This window comes from Pelmatolapia mariae, linkage group LG2, assembly GCF_036321145.2.
Source record: "Pelmatolapia mariae isolate MD_Pm_ZW linkage group LG2, Pm_UMD_F_2, whole genome shotgun sequence".
Classification (NCBI taxonomy): Eukaryota; Metazoa; Chordata; class Actinopteri; order Cichliformes; family Cichlidae; genus Pelmatolapia; species Pelmatolapia mariae.
In genome coordinates, this window is record NC_086228.1 from 24,323,933 (window position 1) to 24,341,710 (window position 17,778).

Consider the following 17,778-nt stretch of genomic DNA (forward strand, 5'->3'; position numbering starts at 1 on the left):
GACCCTTGAACAGACTCTGCCTCTGTGGAATATTTACTCTAGACACTTGCAGCCATATTTCCAGAACTAATTCATAAAATTTTCTTTGTGTTGCGATAGCTACTTGCGTGCCAGCTGGCTGTGTGGATGCCAGTCAGTCAGAACAGTTCCTGGAGAGTTTCTGTTTTCTCTCTGCTCTTCTGTTTACCCCCTTGACATTTGGCTTAACAGACAAAATTACACCAACACCCATGCTAACTAGCATATTAGTATATCTTACTTGGCTATGCCACTGTAAACAGTTCAGCCACAATAAGGTTCCCTTCTTGCCTTCAACAAAGCTCTCAGCATAGACACTGGACCTCTGGGGTGTCCATGGTGTTTGGCATCAGGATGTTGACAGCAGATTATTTGAGTGGGGCTTCCATGGATCTGGATTTTTCTTGCATGTCCTGCAGCTTCTTAATTGGATTTAGATGTGGGAAATTTGGAAACTTTGCCATGCTCCTTGAGCTGTTAGAGAAGTTTTCTCAATGTAATAGGGATGGGCAACCATGTTAATGTGTCAAAGTAACACTCACGTGGCTGACAGGACCCAAAGTTTCCCTGGATAGCATTATAATCAGATAGTCAGGTTTATTCTCTTACCTTAGTTTAGACCAACACTTTTTTTTTCTTAAGATATATTCGCACCATTGACTCTCTCTTTGTTTCAACTTTTAAGGAAGTTAGATAAAAGTGAATAATGCAACTTTGATAATAAATGATGATTGTGCCCTCCGTTATAAAATTTGTGGGTCAGAATGTTTGGGCCAAAAATGGACCAAAAATAAAGAAAATGCAGAATTATTATGTTGCAAGTACAGCACTTGCTGCAATCTACTAGAATGAATACATGAATTTTTACATCCTGGTGTGACCCACCACATGAACATCCTCCAAAGTTCATGTTTATAGGTTAGAAAAATGTCCAGAGAAAGGTGAGCTTAAATCAAAAAGAAACAAAAAGAGGGAATTTCATTTACAAGTCCAGCTTCCAAATTTTAATTTCAGCTTAGCCATTTATGAAATGCTTTGGAGCTGTTAAGGACAGGAGGAAGTGGCCATTTATTTGTTTATATAGATAACAAGACATTAGTATAATTTTAAAGTAAACTATATTAAAAACAGTGAATCTCTCCTTTAATCCTGGCTGTGCTTTCCTCCAGTGATTTTTTTTTTTTTTAGTTTGCGTCACATTTGTTTAAAATGGAGTGATTTTTGTTTTTATGTTTACATTTTATTTAGTGGTAGAGTACTTTTTGTTTGTAAAGTTGTCACACACACACGCAAACACCTCACCTCACTCTCAGCCGCCTTCATAACTCTGGGATCTGTAGTCTTTTGGCGCCGAGGTCTGACCCTGAGTGGGGAAACTTAAATTGTATTTGTTGCCTTGTTTTGGACACTTTTATGTGAATGTATCTGTGTTGTGTTTGCGATTAGAATAAAAGGTTTGCTTTTATTAAACCGCTGTCTCTCTGAGCGCTATGTTGGGCTGTGTGCTTTGTATTTCAAGGTCTGTTTAGTTAGCTGTGTGAGAGAATATTTTTGTTTTTACTGCTTGCCTACAATTAAGTCTAAATGAGTGCCACGGTCCAATGAAGAGAGCCTCAAAGTGTTTTTTAAGTGGAATATCTTGGTTAAATCACATAAGTATTTCCGCAATTACCAAAGTCCTCTCCCTTTGCCTTTCGGTCACAAATGTGTTGTTGACAAGGTGCTGAAAGCATACAAGAAGCAGACTTGAATCAAACACTTGAACTGAAGAGTTATTCTTTTCCAACTTTAGAGCCTGTGTTATTTAATGATGCAATTCTACCCCAAGTGAATGAAAAACTGTGTCTGCAGTAACTGACTGTGAAGAAACAAGTGTCTCTTTGCTTCTTAAAAAGACGGAGAATGGCGAGATGAAGGAATCAGAGAGCCGACCCCCCCCCCACCCACCCCCCACCCAGATCCAGCTCAGGAAACTCCGGGCCCTCTGCTCTTCCTCTGCACTGACGGCACTTAATCACACTCGTAGCACTGTAATAGACTCCTCATCCACTCTCACGCCTCGCCCCTTTATCTTCCCCTTCTCCTCCTCCTCCTCATACAATCTGCTGTCCTCTGTCAGAGTGATGTAGAGTCACGAGAATGGGGAAACACCTTCCAAGGAGAAAACACACATGCACAAGTGCCTTCTCACAACACACACACATACACACACACATGCACACAGAGCTCCTTCAGTGTTGAATGGTGAAACAACTTGTGCTGCATGAACTTGGACAGCAACATTTCTCCAAACTGAAGGTAAGATGTGCAGCAGTGTCTTTCAGGGGATGAACTGTGAGCTATAATGTTAGTGCTTTTTGAGGAGAGACTGGTCTGCTGATTTCACGTTTGTCATTTAGTGTGTGGTTTTTAAAGTCTGTTTAGATGTATAGACAGTCACACTGATTTTAAAAAGAGATGATCAATCCTCCTGCTCCAGCTTATGTGGTCTAAACGCTGACACTACAGACAAAATAGTAATTTAACAGCAAAAGTCACTCTTGAGATTTATGCGTCAGTGTTTCTACATGTGCGTTTACTCTGTTTGATAAGCATTTCATTGGAAATATTCTTTCTTAGATTTGTTGCCTCAAAGCAATATGTCAGGCAGTTTGTCTTTTTTTTTTTTTTTAATGCTGCTTCTCTAGCCCCAAACAGTCCTGTCATTATTTCTGTGGATCATTTTTTCCCAGAGCATGAAACCAGAGATCCAGAGTCGTACCCTGTGATCTCCTTCTGACGTCAGTGTTGGCTCACTTTAAAAAAGGGAAATTCTTTAGGGGGGTAATTACATCTAAAGGAGCTTTATTTTCTCCTCACACTGTAAATTCTTTAGCAGATACTACAGTCTTACCCACAGACAATCCTATTCATCTCTGGAGACTGATTCAGGTTTATGGGTGAGAAAACATCTTTGTTTCTCCAGCTGTGGCAGATACTTGTGTTGATAGATTGTCCTTTTTTGTGTTAATTTCATGCAGTACAAACAATACAGTCACCAAAGCCCCAGTGTCTTTTATAGCATCATCTTTGCTGTGTCCTTTTTTAGGGTTTTACAGACTCCGCTGCTGTAGTTATTTTAATACAACCCAGTGATCACAGAATCTGGATTTTTTTCCTTATATATATATATTTTCTTAACGAAAGCTTTCCAAAGTGGCAACTCTTCTGTGTGACACAAACTAAAGCAGTGATAGCATCAGTGAATAAACACTCATATTTTACATTAAACAAACTATGAATAAACACCCTGAAGTCTTTCAAACAAAGAAATGGACGGCATGTTTTTGTACAGTGTGATGTTATTAATATTTTGGATCGGTTAAACCCTTAGAAGATATAACTACTGACCCTGACAAACTGTTATGAATTCTTATAAAACTCCAGTAACAGAAAACCAAATAGACTTATTTTAGGACTATTAATGCTTAGTCTCAGAGACTCCAGAAAGAGGTTTCTTTATGAACTACTTGATGATGAGAATTTATACTTGAATATTTTAATGATGCAAAGTGTTTTTCATTTTATAGTGTGACAGAAGTCTCCAGCTTCACTAAGAGTTTCTAGTTTACATCTTGGATTTGTACGTTGCATACTGCACCCTAGTTTTCTAAACTCTCAAAATCCTTGCTATGTGTACATGTGTTAAGCTGAGATTCAGGTGGAGCACACAGAAAAAGATGCACAGATTATCCTGCAAACTGGAGCTCAAACCTCCAAAGTTAACTAAATGTGTTTGAGTAGAGACCGATATAAAGGGAGATTTTGTAGCTGTAAAAAGAGGATCTGCAGGACAAAGCCGAAGTCATGACCGATCACATTCTGTAGTGCCGTGTTTCTTAAGCTGTGAGCCTGTGGGCTCAGTAGTGGGCAAGGTCATGCTATTAACAGCATTTTTAAATTGGAAGTATTTGGATTATTTTTATTGTTGGTGAGAGACAACATTTTTGAGTAGAGTTTGAGGACCAGTACTTTAGTTTAACCCTGTTTGGTTAGACTAGGGGTGTCAAACATAATGTCAAATAAATCAACCTGGCAAAGACTCCAATACTGGACAGCTTAGAAAATGTGGAGTGCATGGATTTTGAACTTTTTAACTATATTTTCATAAGTTTTACAGCTTTTCCTATTGCTTAAGACCTCCCATTGCCATCCATACAACACCAAAGTACAAGGAAATGAATTCATGAAAACCAGCAGCAATGAAGTACTAAAACCTTATCTATAACTTTACATGTTTACCATGTAGTTTAAGTGGTTCAACCCACTTCACATCAAAGTGAGCTGTATGTGGCCAATGATGTGAAGTAAGTTTGACATCCCTGGGTTGGATTTCTTTTATACACCTGCCTTACATGCAAACCAAAGAACAGCATGTACACATCTTGTTCCAGCTTTGTGCCTCTTTCCAAACAGCTCTGTGTATGATTTATTACCCCACCTGCAGCATTGTTTAACTTGGGATTAGATCACAGTCTGTCAGACACATGCCGTCTCTCTCTACGTCCCCCTCACTTCACATCTTAGCAAAATATAAAAATATGCCTGTGTAGGTTTAGACTGTGATAACTAATAATCTGCCAGTGTTGACGCCAGGGACAGAGATTTAGACTGTCCACACAAACCAAAGCCAGCAGTCCATTAGCGCAGAATGCTAACAGTTGGCCAAACTCTGGGAAATCTCAGAACACTGTCAAGGTCCACGTGGAGACGACCGGGGCCAGTCGACCCAAAGCATGAAGCTCCTAAATCCCAGTCCTGTTTTTCTGGGTATCTGACTCAAAGGTAAACACGGTTCAAAGTAGCCAAATGAAGATAAGACCTAACCATGTTTTCGATTAATGTCAAGATGTATGTTTGGAGTTCTGGCAAAGTGTAATCATTTGTGCACCCACTGGCAGGGTGGCCTGGTGTGTGTCAGTTTTTTCCAGATATTATGACAAACACCCTGCAATGAGAACATTTATTTAATGCCACCCATACCCTGCTGAAAAAGAAGCGAGGAGATACGCCAGTTTGGAACTACTCTGATAGATTTACACTTTAGATACTTGATTGTTTTTGACCTGACCTAGTCTGTACTTCTGTGCACCTGAAAGTGTTCAAATGGCTTGAAGGGGAAGGAAATGGACACGCAATCATCCGTGCCTGAACCCTGACGTTGGAGGCATCGCAGAGCGAGCAGAAGAGGAAGAAAAAGAAGGAGTCTCGATATTTCCCTATCAGCTGATTTCTAGAGTTTTAACATGGGATGAGCTCCTGACTCCAGTGAGTTAAGGTACTGTCTTCGTTATTTTCTCAGTTATAAAACATTCATTATCATGGAGACTACAGAAAGCATTTTGAATAGCTCCTTTCAATAGGACAGTATCGCTGTTGCTGTATTAGACTATGATCACGCTGGATGCATTTCTTAAAGCACAGCACCTTTTTTCCATTTCAAAGAACCACATCTCAATTTGGTTTTAAGATATGGTTTGTTTTTAGGAGTGTCTCTTGTCACACTCCAAGTTAAACAAGTCCCAACGTCAGTAACATCTCACACTGCGTCAGTGGAAATTATCTTTGTCTAAGCAAAGTTGTCAGTCTACTGATTTTACCTGCCATCTTTCCTCAGTGTAAGCTGAGGAAACAGCTGGACAGGCTTCTCTGTGACTTGAAATTAGGGCTCATATTTATATTTATCTCATTTACATTTTACATGTATGCTGAAAAAAAAAAATCCAGAATCAATTGGCAAGTAAACGTTGGTCTATGGTGTGTCATTTTCATCAGCTGGCCTTGTAACAGATTGCATGCTATTTCTCAAAGTGCAACATCATGAATGCTCTTTTGTGCCTCACCTCTTAATCTTACCTGAGGGCTTGAGAAACGAGGGCAAAATTTTAAAAAAATCCAGTCTGTTTCATGCAGAAAGCTTTTAAAGAACAATCTTGTAATAAAATCTTGTATAATGTTGGGAAGTACCCACCGACACGAACATCTGAAGTCTTATAACACTGTAAACTTGAAAGAGGACTTGTTGTCACGTATTCCTCCTCTTACAATAGCTATCGCATCAGTGACAGCTCTGCTTTTGGACAATCTGGACTAGTTGAATGTTAATTAAAAGACCAGCGAGTCGCTCAGTGTACACGCAGTGTGGCTTAAGGACCCACCTTTAATACAGAAAATGTTTCGTGCAACAGCTCTGAAACATCCACACTGTGTGCCAACTATAAGAGTAAATACAACCTGGATTCACTCAATCATCTGTCTAATAACAGTCATACTAATTAAGCCATGAAAGTCTCACTAAATTAAAGTGCTTATCATTATTTTCCACCATGTTAGTAGTTTGTCACCTTTTGTGTCAATGACTCTCAGGTTTGGGCCTGATGCACAGATGTCTTCCAAGAACACTTGTGGTGCTTTTTTTTTTTTTTTTTTTTTTAGATATGCTTTCACATGTAGCACCTCTCTAAAGGAAATTCCTCTTTATGGCCAGTTGTATCCTGACTGAATTCCCGACCAGATCTGGACCTGTGAGCTGGGACCCTTTAACCCTGGAGGGGCAGGGAGAAAGACGGGGAGAAAATGCGGTGCACTACCCTCACCACCCTGCTGGTGGGAGTCATGTTGTACCTGGTGATGGGAGCGTTTGTTTTTGTCACCCTGGAAAAGCCCAAAGAGACCTCGGCACATAAAAACCTGCTTCAAACCAAGAAAGAATTCCTCGATAATAACTCCTGTGTCACCGAGTCGGACTTTCACAAGCTTGTAAAGGTATCCGTGAACACAGTACGGTCACTATTATCCCACTCACACTCTGAAGCAGCTTTAAAATATGCTTTATTTACGGTGGCCCTGAGAGGCCAAACGGACTGCAACTTAAGTAAACACCAGCAATAAGAAAAAAAAGCTGCAAAAGCACACAAAACACAACGGAAATAGGAAAAAACAAAGCAGAAATATCTGGAGTCATATCACCTGTGTGGGATAGGTGGTCAAAGTAAGTAGCACTGAAGTATTTATATTTTTTAGGCTTACTCGATTTGTTTCCATGTAAATGAAGTTATGTCAGCACAGTCAAAGGAGTTTGCAAAGAAAAGCTTCTGGACTTCTTTACGCTTTTCTTTGCAAACTCCTTTGACTACGATGACCTGGATGACTGAGAACCTTCACAGACTTATGTCAGCACAGTTGAGCTGTTTTAAAGTGCACACTGTATAACATTAGTGAGTAAATATTTAGAAGTGTGCCATCAGAAGGCCAAAGCTTCCAGTCTGTATTAGATTAACAGCAAATTAAACATGCTGAATGTAAATGTAAATAACCAAATTGCTGTAGTAACATTATCGCTCAAACCAGATGGGCTTTTGTAACTTGAATGTTTTAATTTGAAATTGAGCTTCACAAAGTCTGAATTCGAGTGGAACATAATTCCTCCAGACTACATGGATTTTTTCTTAATCTCACATTAAACAAGCTGTTGAAACACGTCCTTTTAACCATCTTTTTTCTGATTGGCTGTCCCTTGGACAGAAGGGAAACAGAAGGTTTGAACAGCAGGTGGATGGGCTTCTGTGACTTTATATATGTGTATATATATATATATATATATATATATATATATATATTATAAAAAGCTTTAGATCATATATACCTCTCAGGCTGGGGTATTCAGTAGCACAGAGATATTCTCTTTAAGTTCCTACTGTTTACCACATGCTGCTTTTATTTTCCAGATTTTACTTAATATCATTCTTTATGTACGCTACGAGGTCCATGCATTACAAATACACCCATAATGTGAGCAAATAAAATGAACAAATAGATAAAACTTAAAAAAAAAAAATTAATTAAAAATTAAATTCCTTCCACGCCTGCAGGGTTTGATGTCTGCAGTCGAGGCAGGCCTGGATGTGAGCAGCCTTCCTGCCAACTTGACCACCCGCTGGGACATCGCGTCTGCCTGCTTCTTCTGTGGCACCATCATCACCACCATAGGTAAGTGACAGAGCTCACCTGCAGGGGAAACGTTGCCCTCTGAGTGACAAAATGATCTACCTGATGCACTGTTGAGATTCTCTTTTCTGAGAAAGTGTTACCTGCATTATTTTCACTGAAGCATTTAAATGTAGTTTGGTATCATCTAAATTTGCAAGGATTTAGCCTGCAGAGGTTTTTATGGCTTGAAAAACGTCACACTAGAGCTTATTTATGTCCTTGTTTCAAAGACACACTACTTAAAATGTGATCAAACTGTAGCTTATTTTTCTGGTCAACAAAGTATTCATGAATTGTAGAGTCACAGCTGATGAATATTTTCTAATACGCCCTACTAATTAAAATAATTACACAAGGTCCCTCTTTAAATTGTTTGTGCATGTCAGCTTTTATAACTAGCGTCATGTCTTTTTGATTAATGCTTCAAACAGGCTTTGGGAACCTCTCACCTCGGACGTTGTATGGTCAGTTGTTCTGCGTGTGCTACGCTTTGGTGGGCATCCCCATGTTTGGCATACTTCTCGCTGGAGTGGGCGACCACATGGGCACGATGCTGCGGAGAGCTGTGGCCAAGATTGAGACCCTCTTCCTGGTGAGAATGGTCTGTCCTGCCCATCAGCCAAAACTTAGGAGTAAACAGCTTTAAACCTACGAGGCGCAGACTTCTTATCAGTGCTCTACGCAGTAAACAGTTTGGTTCTCTCTAAGTTGCAGGTTAGAACCATGCAAGAACCAAATGTCTGGGCTCAGCCTTACAGATAAAATGAAGAGCTTGGTCACTTGGTAGAAGCTCAGAATAGAGTCCTCAACATCAAAAGGAGCCAGTTTGGGCATCTGATTTTGGCAGCTCCTAAATGAGCTGTTTTGTACATGTCCGACTAGGCGGGGAACCCGGGGCAGAGATTATGTTTGTCGGTTGACCTGGGAATGCTGCAGAGTCCTACCAGAAAAGCTGGAGGAGGCAGATGGGGGGGAGAAACATCTGGATGTCTCAGCTTAGACCTCTGCCCCTGTAACCCAGCAGAAAATAGATAGTAGATGGATTCATTCTGATTCTCTAAGTGGATAAATAACATAAAACTGCTAAATAAAGCTGTTCTTGGAACCTTATTTCTCCACAAAAAATAAAATCAAATCACAAAAACTGTCTTTGTAAGTGAATTTTCATATAAAACCCGCATTAGAGTCAGATCAGCTGAATCAGCACTTTAGCCACAGCTTAGAGCAACCCGACAGCAGCCTTATTCAAGGATATCATGGTCACCATAGTCAAGTCATGTTGTACTTGTTTATTCTTTCAGGACTTGTCAAACAGATGGGTATTAAAGCTGCCCCGCTGTTACATCTTCAGTCCATGACTTTAATATAAAGAAAAAAAATAATCCTGAGATGCAGACGTGTGATGAAGATGCCAGTGTGGACCAGTAAAAAGCTGACAAATCTCAACATTCAGCCTGAATCCAGACAATTCTTTTTCCTTTTTTGTTTAATCTAGTTTAATTCTTGCACTTTTTTTTGTTACATGTGTAGCTGTGTTGATCTTGATTTATTCTGCATCTGTATTGGCTTCTATCTCTCTCTCTGATAGAAACGCAAGGTCAGGCCCACGACTGTGCGGGTGACCTCAGCGGTTCTCTCCATCCTAATTGGCTGTCTGATCTTCCTCGCTGTGCCAACGGTCGTGTTTCAGAAAGTGGAAGAGTGGTCGTTCTTGGAGTCGCTCTATTTTGTGGTCATCACGCTCACCACTGTTGGCTTTGGAGACTATGTACCAGGTACAGACCAAACACACACACATTTTAATCAATATGGACAACAAGATCCCAAATTGATGGTTGTTCGTTTTTTACCTGGTGAAGTTATAGCAACATACGCTGAACATATAACCTGGTCTAGAGCAGATTATGTTCAGTGTTTCCGTTTAATGGTGGTGTTATGGGCATTTTCACAGATCCTTTTCCAAATGACAGTCTGTAAGTGTGATCCTCTGCTGAGGGAGTGCTTTTTAGCCCTCAGCCTTGAAAGTCTGATGGGGTGTTGTCGTCACCTGGGCAGGTGGGCGGTGTGGACACCCAAGTTTGTGAATGCGATACCTCAAGTGAGGTGATGTAGGCTTTTCAAATTGATATCATAGTTGTATTGACTGAACAAATTTGAATAACAGGTCAAGTTTTCTTCAGAAACTTCAGAACGCCGTGACCCAGGCACCTCCGTGCCCTTTTATATGAAACCTCTAATTAACGCAAATATGAATTGTTTTTCTGCTCTTTTCTTCGTCATTCTCATGTCAAACTGAATATATTTGGGTTGTGGTCTGTTTCTGTCAGAGAGGCCAAACAGCCTGAACATATCACTCCTGGGAATGTGATGTCATTAATATGATTTATATGACATTTATATACAAATAACCCAAAAAACGAGGTTTATCTATCCACCCACAAAGTTACAGCTGTAGTCTCCCCCCGCTGAGGTTTAATTAATGATGAATGGTCAGCCAACTTTGTACAGGACTGCCTCTTTCTGTTATTTCTGTTCTGTGAGGTTCACTGGAACATCACATTAAAAATTAAATCAACTTTCTCTGCATGGAGTTGGAGGTATTGAAGACGACAGCTTCTTCAAGCTTCTGGTGTTGTTGTGGATCGTGTTTGGTCTTGCCTACTTTGCCTCCATCCTCACCATGATAGGCAACTGGCTGAGGGTGCTGTCTAAAAGGACTCGTGCTGAGGTGGGAGACTCCAGAAATGTTATCTGAGAGACACCTAAACTTGTGTCAGTTCTTCTGTGTTGTAAAGCTAATGTTAACCTGTGTCCCTGTCAGATGGAGGAGCTGAGGGCCCACGCAACAGACTGGACGCAGAGCATGTCCAAGGATTTCCGCATCCCAAATCCTCTGGAATTTAATGACCCCTTCCTCCTGCAGCGGCGGCGCTGGAAACGCAGTGAGCGCCGACGCATCCGCCGGGGAGCCCAGGGTACACTGGGATACTGGGTGCGAGGGGGACCTGAGAATGGACATCTGCCAAGTCACTGGGCTGGCCTGTCGAGCTCCATGAGTGAGCTGCAGGACAATTCGTCCGGGGAGAGGGCGAGGGGAACTAACTCAAAGGCACAGGTGAGTGCGACTGGAGGGGGAACAGTCCCCATAGCAGCAGCAGGGTACAGGGCTGACCCTGCTGGGGGTCTGCAAGGGCAGGGCAGGTCATTTCCTCACCACCTGTCCCGCTCATTCTCCCTCCCCGTAACCCGCTCCGGTTCACAGCTGGATGTTGTAGGGGCACGTATGCAGGAAGGGTCACTCTCTGGATCAGAGTCTGCATTCGACTCCAGGTCAGATGGCTCCTCACTCTCCTTCTCCTACATGGCACCCCACAAGTTCCAGCCATGCCAAACCATCGGCAGCATGGAGGAGGGATCAGTAAGACTCGCACATATGGACACATCAGAGAGGAAAGATGAACTGATTCCAGCAGAGAACTATGAATCTGCACCAAACAATAGCCACAATCAGGCACCTGACCCTAGTCCTTCTTCTCGCTCCTCCCCTGTGCCCACATCCCTACCCGAAGTCCTCCTTCCCTCCCCTGACATCACCACAGCCCCCTCACCAAGCTGCCAGCTGCTCGACTTCTTCGGCGAAAACTTGGCGTACATTGACGAGTCCTCAGACACCCTGAGCGACCGCCCCCAGTCCACGAGCGAGGAGAAGAGGAGACGGCCCCGAAAGCCTAAGAAGAAGAGCATAAGGAGACAGCTATCACACAGGTGGAGCTCGCTGCAGGTGAGGAGGCCCAGCAGTGACATGCAGCCACCATCCCATCCTCCAACACCACCTCCAGCATCCTCTCTTTCAGACCTGTCTCTACCTGAGAACCAGACAGATGCAGCTCCTGCACTCTGACAAAAACCAGATGTGACAGCCTACATCACAGCTGTGGTTCTACACTGCTGCTAGCTAGAAGAAACACGCCTCATGAATGCAGCTGTTGTTCTGGGGTTTTTTTCTTTTTTTCTTTTTGGTGTTTATAGTTAGCCTCACAAAACCACCTCACCAATATTGCTTTGTTACTTTAGTGTGACTAAAACTATATAAGCTGGGTTTGAGTTTCCAGGACGCTCTGACAAAGACATAAATCTGCCTTTCAGTGAGGCTAATCGTGCAACTTTAAGTGGACCGCTCCTCTTGTAAACAAGGTTCAGGACTGAGTGAGTCACATCATTACCAAGATGTCATTAAACATAATTATCTGCTTTGTTTTGAGCTGCTGAGCTCAGTCAATTCTCGGCACTGACTTGACACTAAATCTGAGATTTAATCTGGCTTTGTGAGGCTAACTTTTGAGGAGTGACTATAAGCTTTAAATTCAGTGCAGGGTTTACACACAGCAATTTACAGAAGCTGTCGGCTGCCTCGCCTGAAAAAAGACCACTTCCGTTAACATAAGAAAAAAATCTTTTTATGAAATGCAACCTTAAAAGGGAAAGACATCCGGGGATGTGTTTTGAACAGTAAACGACATGTATTTAAAGTGTGTGAGGTTGTCATGTGCTAACTAAATTGATCAAAAGACAAGATGCGTCAGGATCTGGGTGGCTTACCACCGCGACTTGAAAAAAATTCCCGGGTGAAAACCCTGCCGTGGGTGGAAAACCAAAACCACAACAACAGCACATCCGATTCAGAGCACGGCAGGGCCATTATTCTTCATCAGAACAGCACCATTGCACCATGGTGTGCTGTCATTCAGGTCCTTAAGTTGTCAGTCGTTTTAGGGATGACGGAAAGTGACTACTAAAGGATCTCCTGACTATTTTGTGTTTAAAAAGGGTTATAAAAGAAAATCAGATGATTAAACCTGATACAGTCACACCAAAGTTATTTAAGTTAAGTTTGTGCTGCGTACCAACTTTGCAATCAAGTGTCCTTAAATCACTGTTGGTAATATTCTGCTTGTGTCCACTTTTCCACTTGACAGCTACAGTTTTTTGTTTTGTTTTTAGGTTTAATTATTTTTCTGAACAATAACAAGTTTTATATCTTGTGTAATAACCTTTCATGTCCCCTTTTTTTGCCAGTTGATATCTCAGATGTATCTTAAAGTGACGCATTAAAGAGACCTTTATTACACACTGTTACCAGACATTAAATCTTTATCCTGTAACTGTGGAGTTTTCTTTCACTTTTAATGTCACTAAACTTTTTACACTTGGGTCTTCTACTTTATTAATCAAAAATATGCAAATTAGAACATTTATTAATAAAACACTTAGTTGTTTAACACTAAAAGCCTCACAGGGACCCAGAGTGTGTTTTGGTGTCTGAAAGCGAAAGAGATAAACTCTGCAGGGTGCCTTTACATTATGCAGTGCCTACATTGCTCATGCAGTGATATATACCCAGTTTTTAATTCTTATTATCACCGTGGATATTATAAGTAAACTTTTTCCATCCTGGCTTTTTTAGGTAGTGACAGGATGGTGAGATGATACGCAGCACATGGCTCTAGGCAGAATCACCACCCAGGCTACAGCAGTGAGGACATAGCCTCTGTACATATGTCAGGCAGGTGATCTATGGGCGTGCCGTAAAGTAGAAGTGCAGAAAACAAAAGATCCATATTTTTATTCTTGGAATCTGTTAGAACAGCTTCATATAATTCACAGATTAAAATTATCTTTATCGATTTTAAACTGTGCTTTGGTGCAGAACCCTCAGTTCATCCACTGTCTGAAACAAATCAGTTTTAGTTCATCTTCCTTTAAGACGACTTTCTTCTGATTGACCGCAGCTCACAAACAAAAGGTTTGAATATCGGGTGGGTGGGGCTTCCGTGTTCACACCCAGAGCTGTGTGCCTGAGATGCTCTCAATGATGTCATACAAAACAGAGAGCAGAAGAAAACTGAGAATGAGGTTTTACAGAATTAGTTCTACAGTAAATACACTGACCTCATTATTTTAAACTTTGGTCATGATTAATATGAGCGTCCAATTTAATTTATGAAGGACTGTATTTTTTAAACACTGCATCGTATTGCATTACATATGGACTGCGCTCTCATTTGCTTACATAATATATGTTCATTTCTTGTCTGTAAACCTCTAAAGGTTCATTATATTCAGCTCACATTGCAGACAGAATAAAACAGGCACACAGTTGGCGCACTGTGCAGCAGCAGATGTGAAATGACCTGACCTGAAAGTCCTGAATGAACTCAGCTTTGGGTGAATGTGGGATGAATTGCCTCTTCCTGCTTACTCAGAAGCAGGAACTACTACACGAGGCTATCGTGGCATTTTGCCCTCCACCAGTGCCAAAATAAGTAACGGACAGAGTCTACACTCAAATTCAGGCTCCCACATATTCTGTCACTTGTTGACAGAAAGCTGGAAGTAGATGGCTCATAGTGGTGTGCTGACTATGACCCATCAGCAGTAATGTCATTATGAGTCCTGAGTGATGACGGATGCTTTTTTAAAATTATTTATTACTTTTTCTTTTTGTACAATAAAATGAAGGTGGACAGCAAGGATATTATTGGGTTTTATGCTAAATATGTACATAACTAAACATTAATTATGCACAGCATTGTGCAAAAGCCTTGAACTATCCCTTGTTTCTTTATATTTTGCTTCCAAGGGCCTGACCATTTTCAGAGAATAATTGTTTTTAAGGTACTTGGTGTTTTTTCTGACAGGCTGCTATTAACATACTTTCTTCCCATACCTCCAGCTGAGTTTATTAGAAATGCCAAAGATAACACAATATGACAGGCATAAGATGGGATTGTTACACCAGCAAGGTGATTCCAAAATATATCTCAGCAGTTTATCTTTGAGGAAAGAAAAAAAGATAGTTATTCTATCTACAGCCAATAAACAGTATCTGAACGCCATATTCTTAAGAAACAAAAACAAACAAACAAAACAACTGGCACAGGACAGGCAAGGTGCAGCTGGACCTTCCGTTGATCCATCTACTGTTCAATGAAGCCTCATCAGAAATGATATCAGTGGAAGGATGGGCATCACATCTTCAAACATCTTTTTTAAAAACAAAATCAAAACCCACAGGAAAGATAACACTATATTTTTTTAAAGATCAACTTTTGCATATAAATACTTGAAAAATACATTTCAACTAAATTTTTTATTAAAAAAAAAACAGCTAAAAGCCTGTTAAAGGTTGTATTTTCGTATGTATTTAACCCTGTTTTTAAAAATCAGTCTTAGCCTAAGCCTAGTTTTAGACTAAATACTTTTTAATTGTAAGTCTTTGTATTAGTTGAGGATTTGGTTTAATCCAAGTGTGATAAAGTGTTGTCAAAGCTGTAGATTTAGTGATCACTTACAAGGGAAAAAATAGCTACTAAATCTCACTTTAAATGGGACTGTTTTTCTTCTGTTTTATAAAATGTGGCCCACTTCACAAAAAACTCCTGTTGTAATAAATATGACTCCCACAGTCAACACCAGACAGACTGAAAGTCAAACTGAGACACCCTGCTGTGCAGTTATTGAAAGAAAGCACAGAAACGACGCCCTCGTCTGTTAAAAACCAGAACAGCCAGGCCTCTGTGGGTTTGGCCTTACAGCTATTTTGTCCCAGCAGGGCCTCAAGTACAGCTCTGCTCTCCAAGTTTGACTGCTCGACGAATATGGCTTCAATAACGCCGAGGCCACAGATCGGTATCTTCTGTTTACTCCCGTGTCTCGTTGCCGCTCTGCTGCTTGTATAACTCTATATTTTGTGTTTATGGTGCCCTGTTGCCCCGAGAGCTGCGTTTTAATTTAACTGGCAGGAATAAATAGGAATGACTTCAATCTAAAGTCTCGTCCAGACCTGTCATGTGAGTTCAGACCATAAGGTGCTTGTGTGAATGAATTACTTTTTTAACAGGCTCTCTTACTTTTTGGTCAGCACGGGGAGGGTGAGCGAGCGTTTCCAGAGCCAGAACCATTAATCATGGCATATTTTGCAGCATGGAGGCAAAAATAGCAGAATATATGAATGTAGGGGTGTGCTGCACTCACACTCTTTTTCTGTAGGTCAAAGGCAGGGTGTGTGTGTGTGTGTGTGTGTGTGTGCGTGCATGTCTGTGCGTGTGTGTGGGCAGGGGTCGACATCCACAACAGACGTCCTTCTCAAGGACAGAGGGACTCAATGTGAGACGGAGCAAGGCGCTCTACCATGGGATAAGTACAGGTTGGATTTAGCAAGGGGTAGTTAAGTGGAAAAGACTAACAGATGCTGGGGCTAGTTTACTCAGGGGGGAGGGAGGCTCACCACAGCTCGAGGACTGACACCCCAACATACACACAGAGTGAAGCTGTTTCTCACTGCTGCTCAGAAAAACAATTTTATTGTAATGCCTCTAGAACAGTTTGTATCTCTTTAAGCTACTTTCACAGCTGGGATTTAAACCACACTGCATTAAAGGACATTAAAGGGTCAGTACACCAAAAACATCGTCTCCGTGCAGCAGCATCCAGCCATGCAGGCAGATTTGGGTTTTAGATGCTTGTTTTTGAGAAACTGGATGAATCAAGGGCCTTTGACTGTGCGATAATTTATTTCTTACACTATATATCTATATTTATAAAGTGTAAATAAAAAAGCTGACTTCAGTTGGTTATTTTTTTTTTAATTCCGATTAAACAGAGTGCCAGCCTCTAGATAAATAAACAGCCTACTGAGCCAGAGAGTTATGTGTGTGAGTAATGACACAAATTATAAATATAGCCTATATGTAGGCTAATAAACACATGGATGAATACACAGATTAAAGGAAAAAGCATTAGTGCTGTCAATGCTATTAATGCCTAACATTTAAACACATACATTAAACAAAGAAAATGAGAAAAACAGACTTTTTAATTCATTTTTGCTCAAAAATATATTCTAATAAATTCTAATAAGAATGATTTCATTTTATTTTTCTTTATACTGTGAAGAGAGCAAATTAGCAAATCCTTACAAGGACTGCTGCTGGGGAATTAATTATTAGGAAACTCTTTATTGAATTCTTCACCTTCACCATTTTTTAGTTTTTTTTTCATTGTGGCTTTGATCCTCTTACTTTTAACCCTGTAACACCAAGTATGTCATATTTGATGAGATTTAGTAAGTTTTTGAGACGTCTATATCATCAGTGTTATTTCCCCCCCCCGAACAGAAACAAATTAAATAGCACAATAAATCTTTAATTACACAAAAAGTAGCAAATATGATACAAATGATATATATGCAAATTAATATTTAATTTTTAATCAGACAGTTCAAAAATGAGAATTTTCTGGCAATTATTTCACAGGTCAGGCTTTAGAGGGTTATCGCTCCCACCCAGATGTCATAAAGATGGCTTCTGATGACCTCCTCTGTACTCTTAATGGTGCGTACAAATATACCTCACTATATATCAATAAAGATGTGGTTAGCGACCATTAGAACAAGCTCTGGGTTTTTCCAGTGGTAGTCTCACTAACTTTTGATGCACACCTAGTTGTTTTGTTCTGGAAACGGCCTGAAATATGACAGAAACCGTTCGGTTAGCCCGGGTGTTTTAGGGTTAAAATGTCTCAGTGATTCTTCTGCTGAGTGTTGATCTTGTGGTCAGAGCAGGGTTATAAGTCATGTCTGGTAATATTTCTGGGAATTTAAAGTAGATTTCATGTTATGCAAAACGGTCACATTCATACTCTTGATGTGCGATGCCACTGATTTCCTTTCCA

The 17,778-nt window shown here is 40.6% G+C and overlaps 1 protein-coding gene across 1 annotated transcript; it reads left to right on the plus strand.

The window, feature by feature from the left end:
* The first annotated feature begins 5,302 nt into the window (after positions 1–5,302).
* Positions 5,303–11,947, plus strand: kcnk4a (potassium channel, subfamily K, member 4a). The gene is made up of 7 exons (XM_063483186.1): positions 5,303–5,335; positions 6,572–6,822; positions 7,929–8,046; positions 8,478–8,638; positions 9,635–9,821; positions 10,638–10,774; positions 10,868–11,947. The coding sequence occupies exons 2-7, from the start codon at positions 6,634–6,636 to the stop codon at positions 11,945–11,947; spliced, it is 1,872 nt and encodes a 623-aa protein (XP_063339256.1). The 5' UTR covers positions 5,303–5,335; positions 6,572–6,633.
* Positions 11,948–17,778: the final 5,831 nt, after the last annotated feature.

Bases quoted from the DNA above. Each gene is read 5' to 3' on its own strand.
- kcnk4a (XM_063483186.1), top strand. From the start codon at position 6,634: ATGCGGTGCACTACCCTCACCACCCTGCTGGTGGGAGTCATGTTGTAC. The intron at 8,639-9,634 runs GTGAGAATGGTC...TCTCTCTGATAG, and splicing joins AGATTGAGACCCTCTTCCTG to AAACGCAAGGTCAGGCCCAC. The intron at 9,822-10,637 runs GTACAGACCAAA...CTCTGCATGGAG, and splicing joins CTTTGGAGACTATGTACCAG to TTGGAGGTATTGAAGACGAC.